Source organism: Hyperolius riggenbachi, chromosome 8, assembly GCF_040937935.1.
Source record: "Hyperolius riggenbachi isolate aHypRig1 chromosome 8, aHypRig1.pri, whole genome shotgun sequence".
Classification (NCBI taxonomy): domain Eukaryota; kingdom Metazoa; phylum Chordata; class Amphibia; order Anura; family Hyperoliidae; genus Hyperolius; species Hyperolius riggenbachi.
The window spans coordinates 67,456,917-67,472,136 of record NC_090653.1 but is presented as its reverse complement, the minus strand read 5'-3'; the positions used below and the strand labels follow the sequence as shown (position 1 = coordinate 67,472,136).

At 46.3% G+C, this 15,220-nt stretch overlaps 1 protein-coding gene and 1 long non-coding RNA gene across 4 annotated transcripts in view; one reads left to right on the top strand and one right to left on the bottom strand.

Moving 5' to 3' along the window:
- LOC137528875 (galectin-4-like) overlaps window positions 1–12,000 on the top strand; it is a 52,818-nt gene extending 40,818 nt beyond the window's left edge. Inside the window, exons 7-9 of the mRNA XM_068250595.1 lie at window positions 2,945–3,027; window positions 7,359–7,524; window positions 11,744–12,000. Of these exons, the coding sequence (XP_068106696.1) occupies window positions 2,945–3,027; window positions 7,359–7,524; window positions 11,744–11,890 (396 nt within the window). The 3' untranslated portion in view covers window positions 11,891–12,000. The remainder of the gene's footprint in view (window positions 1–2,944; window positions 3,028–7,358; window positions 7,525–11,743) is intronic.
- Window positions 1–15,220, bottom strand: part of LOC137528877 (uncharacterized) — a 201,688-nt gene that overhangs the window by 108,683 nt on the left and 77,785 nt on the right. The window lies entirely within an intron of this gene.

Here is a 15,220-nt window from a genome sequence, read left to right as displayed (position 1 = left end):
TAGATAGGTATATGCCCCCCAGTATAGGTTAGATAGGTATATGCCCCCCAGGATAGATTAGATAGGTATATGCCCCCCAGGATAGATTAGATAGGTATATGCCCCCCAGTATAGGTTAGATAGGTATATGCCCCCCAGTATAGGTTAGATAGGTATATGCCCCCCAGGATAGATTAGATAGGTATATGCCCCCCAGTATAGGTTAGATAGGTATATGCCCCCCAGGATAGATTAGATAGGTATATGCCCCCCAGTATAGGTTAGATAGGTATATGCCCCCCAGTATAGGTTAGATAGGTATATGCCCCCCAGTATAGGTTAGATAGGTATATGCCCCCCAGTATAGGTTAGATAGGTATATGCCCCCCAGTATAGGTTAGATAGGTATATGCCCCCCAGTATAGGTTAGATAGGTATATGCCCCCCAGTATAGATTAGATAGGTATATGCCCCAGTATAGATTAGATAGGTATATGCCCCCCAGGATAGATTAGATAGGTATATGCCCCCCAGTATAGGTTAGATAGGTATATGCCCCCCAGTATAGGTTAGATCGGTATATGCCCCCCATTATAGGTTAGATAGGTATATGCCCCCCAGTATAGGTTAGATAGGTATATGCCCCCCAGGATAGATTAGATAGGTATATGCCCCCCAGGATAGATTAGATAGGTATATGCCCCCCAGTATAGGTTAGATAGGTATATGCCCCCCAGTATAGGTTAGATAGGTATATGCCCCCCAGTATAGGTTAGATAGGTATATGCCCCCCAGGATAGATTAGATAGGTATATGCCCCCCAGGATAGATTAGATAGGTATATGCCCCCCAGTATAGGTTAGATAGGTATATGCCCCCCAGTATAGGTTAGATAGGTATATGCCCCCCAGGATAGATTAGATAGGTATATGCCCCCCAGTATAGGTTAGATAGGTATATGCCCCCCAGGATAGATTAGATAGGTATATGCCCCCCAGTATAGGTTAGATAGGTATATGCCCCCCAGTATAGGTTAGATAGGTATATGCCCCCCAGTATAGGTTAGATAGGTATATGCCCCCCAGTATAGGTTAGATAGGTATATGCCCCCCAGTATAGGTTAGATAGGTATATGCCCCCCAGTATAGGTTAGATAGGTATATGCCCCCCAGTATAGATTAGATAGGTATATGCCCCAGTATAGATTAGATAGGTATATGCCCCCCAGTATAGGTTAGATAGGTATATGCCCCCCAGTATAGGTTAGATAGGTAGCTGCCCCCCAGTATAGATTAGATAGGTTTATGCCCCCCAGTATAGATTAGATAGGTATATGCCCCCCAGGATAGATTAGATAGGTATATGCCCCCCAGGATAGATTAGATAGGTATATGCCCCCCAGGATAGATTAGATAGGTATATGCCCCCCAGGATAGATTAGATAGGTATATGCCCCCCAGTATAGGTTAGATAGGTATATGCCCCCCAGTATAGGTTAGATAGGTATATGTCCCCCACTATAAGTTAGATAGGTGAAGGAAGGTGCCCCTGTGTGGGGAGAAGATTGCCCGGGGGAGAAAAGACAGAATAAAATGATGGAGGCGCCAGCCGCGCCAATAAGGGATGCGGGAGCCGGCTTTATTCCTCGCTACCTCCCTCCCTCTGAATGCCCCCACCTGCGGTGAATGTGTGCCCGGATCCCCATGAGTGTGTGCGCAGCGGAGCGGTAGGTCCTCTTACCGCAGATCAGGCGCACCGGCAGCAACTGGAGTCTCATGCTTCCTGTGACGTCATGGTAAACAGGAAGCATGAGACTCCAGTTGCTGGTGCGCCTGATCTGCGGTAAGAGGATCTACCGCTCCGCTGCGCACACACTCATGGGGGATCCGGGCACACATTCACAGCAGGTGGGGGCATTCAGAGGGAGGGAGGGAGCGAGGAATAAAGCCACCGGCTCCCGCATCCCTTATTGGCGCGGCTGGCGCCTCCATCATTTTATTCTGTCTTCTCTCCCCAGCCGGCCGGGCCATGCGGCAGCCCCACTTCCGGTCTCGGTGCAGGGGGGTGTTCTAGACACCCAGAACAACCCCTTCCGTGCGCCACTGCCATGCTATTCATTATGTTCTACTGGGCCCCTCTGTGCTGTTTCTGCCACTCCCTGCTGCGATCCTGGCTTGTAATTGTTTAGGCAGTGTTTACAAGCAAAAGACATGTCTTCTAACCAGAGTGCGATAGGCTGAGAGGAGCTCAGTCTGTGACTCACACAGAGCCTGCAAGGGGCGTGGAGAGGGTGTGTATAGCTTCTATCCTATCACAAGCAGAGCAGCAAATTCGTGCCTGAGCCCGACAAAGCAGTCAAAGGAAAGAAGATTAGATTATATAACAGAGATAATACAGCCACTGTGCAACTAGCAAAGGCTGCAGTAAGACTGACCACATTAGAACAGGTATAGGAACTTATAGGATAGAAGGAATAAGGCTGAAAATATTGCTACAGAGTCTCTTTAACTTAACCCCGACCCCCCCCCCCTTCCCCCCGCGCAAACTACCTTTCTAACCCTTAACATTAACACCACCCCCTTACCCTGCACAAACTAACTACCCAACACCTAGCCCTTAGCTCACCCCCCACCCCCTTCACTACCCCATTGCCACCGTCACACCCTAAATCCCCATAGACGCCCTGAGTCGAAATTTGGGTGCCCAATAAATAGCACCAGCGCCCGCTATTTATCGGGCACCCAAATTTCCACTTTGGCAACCAAATACCACTAAAATACATTTAACGCCTATGGCTGTGCCCAATTAGTCCACTTGCCGCATGTCCCCAATTTTCGCACCCTGGCACTCAATTTACTTTAAGAAAGGAGGCAGTTGATTATTTGATTATTGGACAATGCAGGCAGATTTTCTTTTATCTTTTTTTCAAACGTATTACTCATTGTGGCCTCTTTTTCTATTACAGCCAGTCCCCTACAAGTCTTTCATTAATGGAGGATTCATACCAAAGCGCACTCTGGTGGTGAAAGGGGTACCAACTGGAAAAAGGTAAGAAGCCGTCTTACCACAAAACCAAGTGCTGACCCTACAGAGGATGGCTACAGTTCCTTTTTTCCTTTTTTTTTTTGCCTTCTGCTTTTCTTTAGTAACATTGCGTTAGTTAGGTTTACTTTACATAGAAGCTACTCAAATATTCAAATACCACCTTTAAACATACCTAAAATACTATGGTGTGAAATCCCCATTCACAGCAGTGCGCAAATATACAGGAGAGGTGTTACATTTCATGGTGTGTAAGGAAACTTGGCATGTACCGTGCAGGGATAATCTTCCAGGGTAAAAAAACACAAACAAATGCACATTAACAGAATAGGGGTTTGATTCACAAAGCGGTGCTACCTGTTAGCACGCCTGTGAAAACCCCCTTAGCACATCTAAACCAGCTTTTCGCGCATAAAACTTTATGCGCGCACTGCGCTGGGCGCTCCACCCGAAGTGCCCATTAAAGCCTATGGGACTTAGCTCGTTCATAGGACTTTGCGCACGTAAAACTTTGCGCGCAATCTGATTGTGAAATCCGGTGCTAACCTACTTAGCACCCTGGTTAGCGCATCTAAAGACTTTAGACGTGCTAAGTAGGTTAGCACCGTTTTGTGAATCAAGCCCTAGGTGTGCAAACACAGCCAAACGTGTATAGAAGCCATGTGCTGCAATATGCTATTGATGAGCCCATTCTAATTCCATACAGTAGAATCTCGTTATCGTAAACTCTGATCAGGGACAAAACCATAGACTCTGCCAAGGATTTAGCCGCAGGAAGGCCCAGAAAACTACAGTGGGCCCCATGGGGGGGGGGGGGGGAAGAAGTTTCTTTTTCCTGTCCTGAGACAACTGACTGACAACTAAGGGCACGAAGAGAAACTGTAGACTGTATCTGAACAGCGGATCAGCAAATTTGTGTACACATAATAAGGTCATAAGGCCACCATAATTGTACCAATAAAAATCAATTTTAATTCCAATTAGACAAAGTCCCCTCAATACAAAACCCTCGATACAATATATCCCCTAAGCATTAAAATCAAAGAACAATGCAATGCAATTTAGCCATATCACATAGGGCAATTTTCTGCAGATGTACAAATAGCTTATCTCTGGCCAGAGAATGTTATGATCATATCATCCATCCGCCCGCACATGCATCCAACAACCATACTGCCACACTGTCTCTGTCCTGGGGGCCCCCCAACCGGTCACCTCAGTGTCACACCCTGATGAAACGCCCAATGTGGGCGTGAAACGCGTCGGTGGGCGGTGCAGTAGCCGACACAGCGGATGCTAACTCTGTGATACAACATCCTGGCTGCACGAACCCCGGATAGAGGAACCAGCGTGTTTGGCGTGGATGCGGAGGCACACGCGGCGGGCAGCATGTCAACATCAAAGGTGACGGAATCCGCAACACGCTTGGTGAGATTATGGCTATAACATCAATGGAAGTGAGTGTGGAGCTACTCTAACCAAAACGGGGACTGTCTTTTACGGGTGAGACCCATCCACAGTGTTACCTTGTATTCTTAAGGCTGAAATCATACAAGTTATCCGGAATTTGCATCTTGAATCGGATCTTGTTGTGCTTATACGGAAAACTGTTCCTGATTGGATGCCAAAAGGTAGTCCATTCAAGAGGTGACCGGTTGGGGGGCCCCCAGGACATAGAGACAGTGTGGCAGTATGGTTGTTGGATGCATGCGCGGGCGGATGGATGATATGATCATAACATTCTCTGGCCAGAGATAAGCTATTTGTACATCTGCAGAAAATTGCCCTATGTGATATGGCTAAATTGCATTGCATTGTTCTTTGATTTTAATGCTTAGGGAATATATTGCATTGAGGGGACTTTGTCTAATTGGAATTAAAATTGATTTTTATTGGTACAATTATGGTGGCCTTATGACCTTATTATGTGTACACAAATTTGCTGATCCAATGTTATGAGGGTTGGCCCCACCCCTTATCCTTGAGGGTACATTGACCAATTATCCAATAGACAATCTTGCTTTTCCGTTATTGAGATTTTCATGATGTATCTGAACAGCCACTGAAAAGGAATCGTAGTAAATTTTGCAGACGAATATTTGTAGACCGTCCCTATTCAGTGTGCAGCAGGATTTGTGTACAGCGTCCCGCCCCGAAGCACTCTACCCCTCTGCAAGTGCTGTGTACTGTAGTGATGCTGGAGGAGTCTGCAAAGCCGGTTCTGCTCCCTCAGAGATGGACAGAGGGAGTGTAATAAGCTGACAAAGCACACTCATCTGTTGGTTTTCTGTATGCGTTTTCTGCACACCATGGATTCACTAAACCGTGATAACTCATATCCCGGCTGTTTTCACGTGTGTTTTTGCGTGATCATGAATTTTCACGTGCAATCGTGAATTTTTGCGTGTAAATTCACGATTGCGTGTGAAAACTGCCATGATATGAGTTATAACGGTTTAGTGAATGAAGCCCCATGTGTGACAACATGTACGTTTATCACAGAAGCTAATGTAATTGATAGAGAAAATGCCTGCATTGCTTCACTGCTGTTTTTATCTGCATGGGGAAAACAGTGTGCACTAGCCTACTGAATAACATTGGTTCTCAGTGTACCTGTGCAGAAAGCGAGGGGGTGGATGGGGCCCCGTGATTTCTTAGTTACGCCCCTAGGTACTTTTCCGTTAGCCGGGCGCATCCGGCAGGTGGCGCTAATTACATTAAAATTTCACATTAACACAAGTGTTAATGTAACCGCTTGTTGGCAGGTGGCGCTAATTACATGAATACTTGACGTCATTTAAAATGTTAATGTTGCCGAATGTATAGTGTTTGAAGTGGCTGGCTCGCTGCGGCTAAATGTATATTAAAAAAGTGAGTTAATTAAATGACAAATAAGCCGGCGGCAATGTAATAGATCAAGTCGCCGGCTTTGTGTCTCGCTCTCCTCCCCCCTTGCCCTCTCTCCTATACAATACTGGCAGCCCTGGGGGGACACACTCGACTCGAGTCGTTCGTCGCAATAAAACAAGCAGGATTCCCTGCCGCAACGAACGACTCTGGGGAGACACGCATGTACCCCCCCCCCCCCCCAGGGCTGCCAGTATTGTATAGGAGAGAGGGCAAGGGGGGAGGAGAGCACTGTTTTTCTTCCTACCACTGCATGCAAATCTTATGCTGTGAGCACCAAGGTGACTTCAGGATCCCAGGTATAGTGCATCAGCTCATTGGGTGCTGGCCTTTTCTGGAACTTTTCTTCTACATTACATTTTTCAATGTCCCTGCATTAAAGTAGAAATTGAAGATGCAGATTAACCACTTGAGTGCCACAGTACTAAACCCCCCTAAAGACCAGGCCATTTTTTTGTTAATCGGCTACTGCAGCTTTAAGGCCTAGCTGCACATAAGTGATTTCTCCCCCCCCCCCCTTTCCTCCCCAGCAACAGAGCTCTTTGTTGGTGGGGTCTGATCACCCCCCAGATTTTTTTTTTATTTGTTTAATAAATATTTATCTTTATTTGTACAATATTTTCTACTATTTAATTTTTTTTATCCCCGCCCTCGCTCCCCCCGCCAGCCAATCACTGTGATCGGCTGTCATAGGCACTTCTGAGCCAATGGAGGAGACAGCCGTGTCACATGGCTGTCCCTAGTACAGTGCTGCTGTAGATCAGTGCTGTACAAGGTTTATAGACGGCAGTTTCGCCATCTAACAGTCTCTGAGCGGCGATCGTCGCTGGGAGACTGAAGGCGGAGTGGAGCGGCACATGATGGGCACGACTGAGAAGTCAAGCAATTGCGGTACTTTGCATGGAGTCATCAGGGATCGGTAAAGATCTTCTCCTCAGTGACGGTTGTTATCGCCGTGTGTCACCAAACATTGTTCACATAATTGTGCGCCTGTACCCACGTCATGAGTTTGTTCATCGCTCAAAAAAAAAAATAGTCAGTTGTAGAAATCGCGTAATGCGTATGGGCATTTTAGGGTAGGAATCGGTAAAGAGTGGGCTCTGTGTGATAATAGTGTTAGGTTTAACTATAATAAAATATCTGTAAAAATTACCACAGTACAATGGTAGAACATCAGTACATTTACCGAAATTCTACCAGCTGCTATTTCCGGCTCCCATTTTGCATGTAAGCAAGACCACAACCTTCTCTCCGGAAACTTCTGTGTGGATTTTGCCTTGCTCATTTTTAAGTTTTGCTAGCTGTAGAATTCGCTGGAAACACAACTTTAAAAGCACAGTTGTCTTTTACAATCATCTAGAAGCTGAACATTACAATGAAACCCTCTTTTAATTATGTGTTCAAGTAAATCATGTTTTTTTTTTCTCCAGCTTTCATATAAATCTCAAAGTTGGGATGAACAATGACATACCGCTTCATTTCAACCCACGCCTGAACAAAGGTACTCTGATCAGGAACAGCTTCCTCAATGGCACTTGGGGAGAAGAGGAGACGCAGGTGGCCAGGAACCCATTCAAGCAAGGAGAATTCTTCGATGTAAGTCACTGGGCAGTGTAGAGCAAGAAGCTGATGTTCCCAGGGTGGTACAACAGTACAAGTCCATATAGTGATAATACTACAAATATTAATGTGCTTTATTAAAGTGAATGGGAACCGCATTTTAATAAAATGAGATACTTAAAGAGAGGGAAGGCTCTGGGTCCTATAGAGCCTTCCGGCTCCTCTCCTGGTCCTCTCGGTCCGGTGCTGGCTCACCCGGTAGCAGTATTTGACTAAATTAGTCAAATACTTCTTTACCCGGCCGAAGGAGGCTTCAGAAGTCTTCAGGGAGCCCGAGTGCTCCTGAAGAAGGGCGGCCCTGTACTGCGCCTGCGCAAGCACACTCTTGCACACTCACGCCTGTGCAGTATGCAGCCGCATGTCTTCGGGAGGATACGGCTCCCGAAGACTTCCAAATACCCTTTCGGCGGAGGATTGAAACGGGGGGGGGGGGGGAGCCAGCACAGGATAGGGAGCACCGAGAGAGGAGACGGAAGGCTCTATACAACCCAGAGCCTTCCCTCTCCTTAGGTAAGTATTTGCTTCATTTTATTTTTAAATGCGGTTCCCATTCACTTTAAAGTGTACCTGTCACGAGGGTAAGAAGAGGATTTATGCTTACATGTAGTCTGTCAGCTCAATCAGTGTCTACCCGCTCCTCTCTTACACTGCTGTCAGCCGTGGTAAAGTCCACAACTCAGCTCAGTTGGGACTACAACACAGTTACTTATGGTGTTGCCAACCATCAGTATATTTAGTGACTGTCAGTAAAAAAGTAAACAAATCTGGGCTGCCAGTAAAGCCTGTGATAACATTGTGGTGTCAGTAAAAACCCTCTCATCCCTAGTAGATTACAGCACTTACTGCTTATCAGTTTATGTGTCACTCTGGAATGTACACTGCTCTAGTAAAGGTGACCATACATCATTATGCTGGGAATACACCATGAGATTTTTTGGCAGATAGATGGTTCAGTAGATAATTTCCAACAGGACCGATCTGATTTTCTATTGTTTTTCTGATTCTTCATAAAAGTGAATGGAAATCAATCAGGAAAATGATCGGACAGTAAATCTGCTGAAAAATCTCAGTGTATTCCCAGCATTAGAATTGGAAGCCAGTCAACCATCAGATTCAATAATTATCATATTAAACTGAAAAAAATTGGTGCCACCAAGAACATCCCTGTTCGAAAATTCGATCAATTTCTCGCCAAAATTGGTTGAATGTATCAATTGAAGACAACGGTGGATTACCTTTGATGAAGTAAACAAATCTACTACAGATTTTTACACAGGGGTGGAAAGTATCATATACATTACACAGCATTGAGAGACAAGAGGGGAGTAGAGCCCTGGCCAAAAGGCCTTACAGTCTAAAGGTGCAAAGGATAGCAGAAGCAAAACATGCCCATGGTCGGGAGCGCTCTGCACATGCACATGGCATCACCACGTCATGTGTATGACATACGCATGCGCAGTGCGCTCCCGGCCACGGGCGCGTGCTGTAGGGCGCGTGCAGCCTGGCCAGCTCCTGTGCAGTAGTGCCTGAGGGGCATTTTGGTATAGTGCAGGGGCTGAAAGAAGAACGGGGGGGGGGGGAGTGACAGGGATCAAAATAGGTGACGGTATATGCCTTCTCCCCGTTTCTCTAGCATGTTTCACATCTGGTACCCTTAAGGGATAGGACAGTAGGTAAAAGGAAGCTGTGTATGAGATGGTAGAAATGATGGTCAGTGGCCAAAGTGTCCTAAATAGTAGAGTATGCTTGCCTGAAGAGGTGAGTTTTCAGATTGCGCCTAAAAAGGATAAGTGTGGCCAAGTTGCGTATGTGTTGGAGTGTGTTCCAGAGGAGGGGAGAGGATCAAGAGAAGTCTTGAAAGTGGGAGTGAGAAGAGGTGACCAGAGAAGAAGACAGGAGAATTTTGTTAGTAGAGCGGTGATTGCGTATAGGATGGTATCTGGAAATAAGTTTATTCAGATAAGGAGCTAGGTTGTGTACAAGGCTTAAAGGAAAGCAGAGACGGGGGGGGGGGGGGGGGGGGGAGTTTTATACATACCTGGGGCTTCCTCTAGCCCCATTGCTCACGGATCGCTCCCACACTGCCGTGGTCATGTAACGTCCTCCAGTCGCAGCCAGTCTGCGCAAGAGGAAGTGCGCTCTCTAGCTCCAGGTATGTATTTTTTCCCGTCTCTGGTAAACTTTTAAGTCCCACCTGGATGATTACTTTGACCTATTATACACCAATGACAGCGCTTGAGCTCCTTAGGAGTTACTTATACCACTATAAATCGGATCCATCTGAAAATGGCGCCTGCAAATAATGGCGCATGGTGTTGCCGCTATTCCGTTTGCCGCTTATCGCTATTTAACGTTAAAGCCTTGTTATTTACCGTTAACACACAGAACCCTCTCTGTACCTATCCCTAACCCCTAACCACCCCCCTGGCGGCGCCTAACCCTAACCACCCCCCTGGTGGTGCCTAACACTAACCACCCCCCTGGTGGTGCCTAACCCTAAGACCCCCCTGATGGTGCCTAACCCTAAGACCCACCCCCCCCCCCCCCAGTGGTGCCTAACCCTAACACTGACATTGTTGCATTAAATCCATTCACCGTTTTGCAGTTAAATAATGTCTGCAGTTTGGCTTATGTAGGGCGCTATTGATAAATAACGTTACTGTGGGCAATGTCTGCTGTTTGGCAAATTAACGGCATTATTGATAAATAACGTTAGTGTGTGCCATTATTGATAAATAACGTTAGTGTGTGCCGTTTTTCTTTTTTTTCCCTGTGCGTCATTATTATGCAGTACTAACGATAAATAGCGATAAGCGTATCTTTTTAATGCGGCGCCATTTTTATGCATAGGCGCTGTGCGCCATTATTCACTGATCCGCTATAAATCACCTATGAGGGAAAAAAGAAGACTCTAATGACCTCTCAGATCAATATGATTGTTACTAATATAGTCAATAATGCAATAGTCCCAGAAGACTTTTAAAGGTTCAGACAACCAGGAGATACAGTCTATAAAAGGTGCGCTTCTGTATTAAGAATGAGTTGTTTCTTCTGTTCATACACTTTCAGCATCAGACCAGCGATTCCTTTATGCTGTATGTTAATCCACTACACCTCCACCAGATTCACCCTGTGAGATCCACACTCACCAACAGCGGAGAGCCTGGATTACATAGGCCTTAATACGCCTTTGGGGTATTTGCAGGCTCGCCTCGCCCTCGAACCTCTTGCTGTCTTCCTTATGTCAGCACTTCCTCATAGATCACCGGGACATATTTCATTCAGTGTACCTCAACAACAATAATACATCCTCATTGCGCAGCGTGTTAAAAAGTAAGCTTTATTCCCCTGAATGAGTCACGCTCAGTGGAGAAATCGATTGGGAGAAGCCACATGGCAAAGCAAGAGAGCGTGTGGGGCGAGGAGGTAAAGCGGCGGACGGGACGGCTCGGGACCCGACTAACATCATAGCGTTGGCCAGCCCGGGGGGGGTGCGGGGGAGTCGCAGAGGGGAGGAGCCCGTTTATGTACTCCGCAGGCCTTTTCAAAAACCACACTAAATGTGAGTGCAATAAATATTAAAGCTTACTTGTTTTTAACAAGCTGCGCAATGAGGATGTATTATTGTTGTTGAGGTACACTGAATGAAATATGTCCCGGTGATCTATGAGGAAGTGCTGGCATAAGGAAGACAGCAAGAGGTTCGAGGGCGAGGGGAGCCTGCAAATACCCCAAAGGCGTATTAAGGCCTATATAATCCAGGCTCTCCGCTGTTGGAGAGTGTGGATCTCACAGAGTGAATCTGGTGGAGGTGTAGTGGATTAACATGCAGCATAAAGGAATCGCTGATCTGATGCTGAAAGTGGATTACTTTGACCTGTTTACAGGAAAAATCATTGTTAAACCCAGGATCATCCAACTCCAGCCCTCAAGGGCCAGGGTCCTCAGCCATTTTTAGTGTAGCTCTATTCAACAGATAGGAATAAATGGGGTGAATGAGGCGAAGTATGGTTGATCAAGTAAAATGGCACCATCCAGACTAACATACTGGAAGGGAATAGGACAATCCTGGCCTAATAAATCACATACAGACCATCTCCAGATTTGGAATTCATTATCATGTCCAATTAATACTGTGAAACATACTGTTCAATGTAAGTATTAAATGGTGTTAAAATAACTTTTTCTCTTCTAGGTTTCTATTCGTTGTGCAGATAAACAATACAAGGTCTTTATTAATGGAAGCCACGCTCTCGACTTTTCTCACCGGATGTTCAGTCTGGCACAAGTGGACACCGTGGAGGTGGAAGGAGATGTAAAAGTTTTCTATGTGTTCTTCTAATTAGGTCTGCAGCCAGATGCTCGACATATTACCCGTTAGCCAACCAGTAATCAACCTGCCTTCCCCTTCACATAACCTGAATGTCTACAATAAAGTGTTTTCTACCCGTATTTCAATTTTTTTGCATGATTCTTTCAGTAGAAACTCAGTTTTGGCATTTTGATTAGGGTGGAAGAGTCATGTGGCAAGCTGCTCAGTATAATCTGTATCTACATATGGAAAATGATTGTTAGCGCTTTACATACCCACATGCTTGCAGCCAACATGGGAGTCATATTCATAAATCTCACTGCTGTGCCCCCAGAGAGTTGTACAACCCTTGTCAACAACATAAAGACTTGGTTATTGCTGCATAAAGTAAACCTGAGATGGAAAGTAAATAAAAAATATATATACATATCTGGGGCTTCCTCCAGCCCTGTTCAGGCTCATCTGTCCCTCGCCGTCCATCTCGTGGATTCTCCACAACTTGTCCTGGTAATTCGGCCTGCCGGGGAGAGCTGCGCATGCGTGGCTTGGCCGTGTGCATGCCCCCTATCGTGCCCCCATTGCCAGGAGCATTCTGCACCTATGCCGACTGGCCAAATTGCAGAGAATCCAGGAGATGGAGGACGGCGAGGGACCGATGAGCGTGAATGGGGCTGGATGAAGCCCCAGGTATGTATCATTTTTTTATTTACTTCACATTTCAGGTACACTTTAAGGCTGGATCCACACTATATAAGCGCTTTTCTGAGCGCTTGTGATTGCTGAATGCTTTTTAAAAATCACCCCCGTTAACTTTCATTAAAATCACGGTAAAAATCTCAGCAATCGCGCAAATTGCATATGCTGTGATTTTTACCATGATTTTAATGAAAGTGAATGGGAGTGGTTTTTAAAAAGCGCTCAGAAAGCACTCAGCAAAAACAAGTGCTCAGAAAGCGCTCAGAAAAGCGCTTATAGTGTGGATCCAGCCTAATGGAACATGCCAGCTGCGCAGCATCTACAGACTTCCATTCTCTGCCAGGTTAGATGGCATTTGCAGGAGCTCTCTAAGAGGATGATTGTACTTTCTGGTAACCTCACAGCACCCCCATCATTTTAGGGCTCATTTCCACTAGGTGCCGCAGCCGTTTATGATTCAGCCATGGTACCCGTGATGTTGTGAAGCCGCAGCCTGAAAAGCTTAGCTGTGCCACGCACGGCTTTAAAGGAGTCATCAGGCAAACTATAGTAAAATGAGTGGTACTTACTGGGGGCTTCCTCCAGCTCCAAGCTCCCAGGATGTCTCTCGCCGCAGCTCTGCCCGGAGCCGTTCGCCGCAGCTCCGTCCCAGTCCCCGGCGATGATGTCAGAGCGACCTCCAGGGGACCGTGTCGGAGCTACAGCGAACGGCTGCGGGCAGAGCTGCGGAGAGGGATATCCTTGGAGCTGGAGGAAGCCCCCGGTAAGTACCACTCATTTTACTCCAGTTTGCCTGATGACTCCTTTAAGGAATGGGGTGTGTGCTGCAGGAAACTGCACCATGTCGTCCAGAATTGCACCGCGGCAAACCACAGCAGGAATAAGCAATGTTTCCCTGTCTGACTCGCCTGCGGGAGAAGACTTCAGATTCGGGACAGATTTAGCTCCAGTGGAAACAGGCCCTTAACCTACTCACTCCCTGCATCAATGCACAGCTAACCAAAGCTAAATAAAATTGTTTACCTTTCTTTATGAATAAAGGGGCCCATACATCTGAAATCGATTCTTTCAAATCGATCGACAGATTTGTGGCTGATTTTTGATTTCGATGGATTTAATCTATAGGACAAGATGGAAGATCTAGGTCGATCTGCTGCTGGCAGCAGATCGATGGCCCATAGAGTTGCGTTGGATCTAAAGGTGCCCATACACTCGTCAGATTGGCAGCAGATAGATAAATGCATCTGATGATCTATCTGATGCGTTTTTAGAACATTTTTTTTTTACCAGGATAGAATTCCAATAGATTTCAGTATGAAATCTATTGAAATTCGATCTGATGGCATTTTTTTGCCATCAGATTTACATTAAGGCCAATGCAAACTGATAAGCAATCTCATCAGATCGACCTACATTTTCCACCCTGGGGGCGTGACCAAGATGGCGGAGTGAACAGACGTGCCTCCCGAGTCTCCGCTGTAGAATTCTGCTACACTATCCTGGATAGCTCTAAATACTCTTTTCATACAGTACCCTGCTCAAGTGAGATCCAGTGGACACTCCTGTATGTCACCGAGAAAGAAAAAAAAATTGCTGCCAGAGGCAGATTTCTCCCGGCAGTTTGTGGTCGAGCGCGCCCACTGTATACCAGCTAAACGGCCCTCACCTGGTGCAAGGCCAAGGCCTTTCATCTTTCGCCTCCTCAATTTTCGGGATCGGGACCTGGTTCTGAGAGAAACTCGTCGGGTCGGAGACCTTGAATATGAAAATGTGACCCTCCTTATCTTCCCCGACTTCACTGCCGAGACTCAACGTCTCCGCAAATCTTTCGAAGCTGTCCGTAAAACCTTACGGGATAAAGGAATAAAATATGCCACGATCTTTCCGGCGAAGCTGCGGGTGGAACATGGAGGGACTTTCCACCTCTTCTCTACTCCAAAAGAGGCTGCTGACTGGGTGGAAACCTTGCCAGGATAAGTACTGGTTTCGTTTACCTACCTGTTATACGTTAATCCGTCTGGCTGCGGACTATGGCTAGGCGGGCCTGCACCCTTTGTTCTGGCCTGAGCTGCTGCTCTGAGAGGTAGCTAGGAGAGTATCTACAATAGTCCGTTGGAACATTCCCTCACAAGACTCTGTGATTTTTCCACTCTTTATTTCTATTTTTTACTTCTCCTGGCCCCTCTCTTTCCCTTCCTCCTAAATATCAATTGCTGGCAAGCTCTGCCTATGTTCACCTCGAGGTGTGGCACTAGACACCCGTTACTATCTTTACTAGGCCCTGTCTCTAAAATGGCGGACGTGCTTCCATGGCGCCCTGGGTTGGCCGGGACTTAGAGCCTGTACTGTGAAAGCGTAGGTAGCAGGGGCATCCATGTTTTCTATCTGACTTGGTGGATGCACTTTGCCCCCCTTTGTACTGAACTGGTGTCCCACAATCTTTTCTCACTAAGCATTGGTTAATTGCTTTGAGCTATCTGTTTGCATTAATGTACAGGTTAAGTTTTACAGTGTTGAGAAAGAAGATCAAGACTTCTGTCATGCAACTGCTTGTATGGGGTTATGGGTATAAAGTATTCTCATTGTTTGGGGGGAATACAGGGTGGATGTTTAAGGGGTTTCTTTGGTGCATCGTGTTGTTCAAATTTACTCTGCCACGGGGGT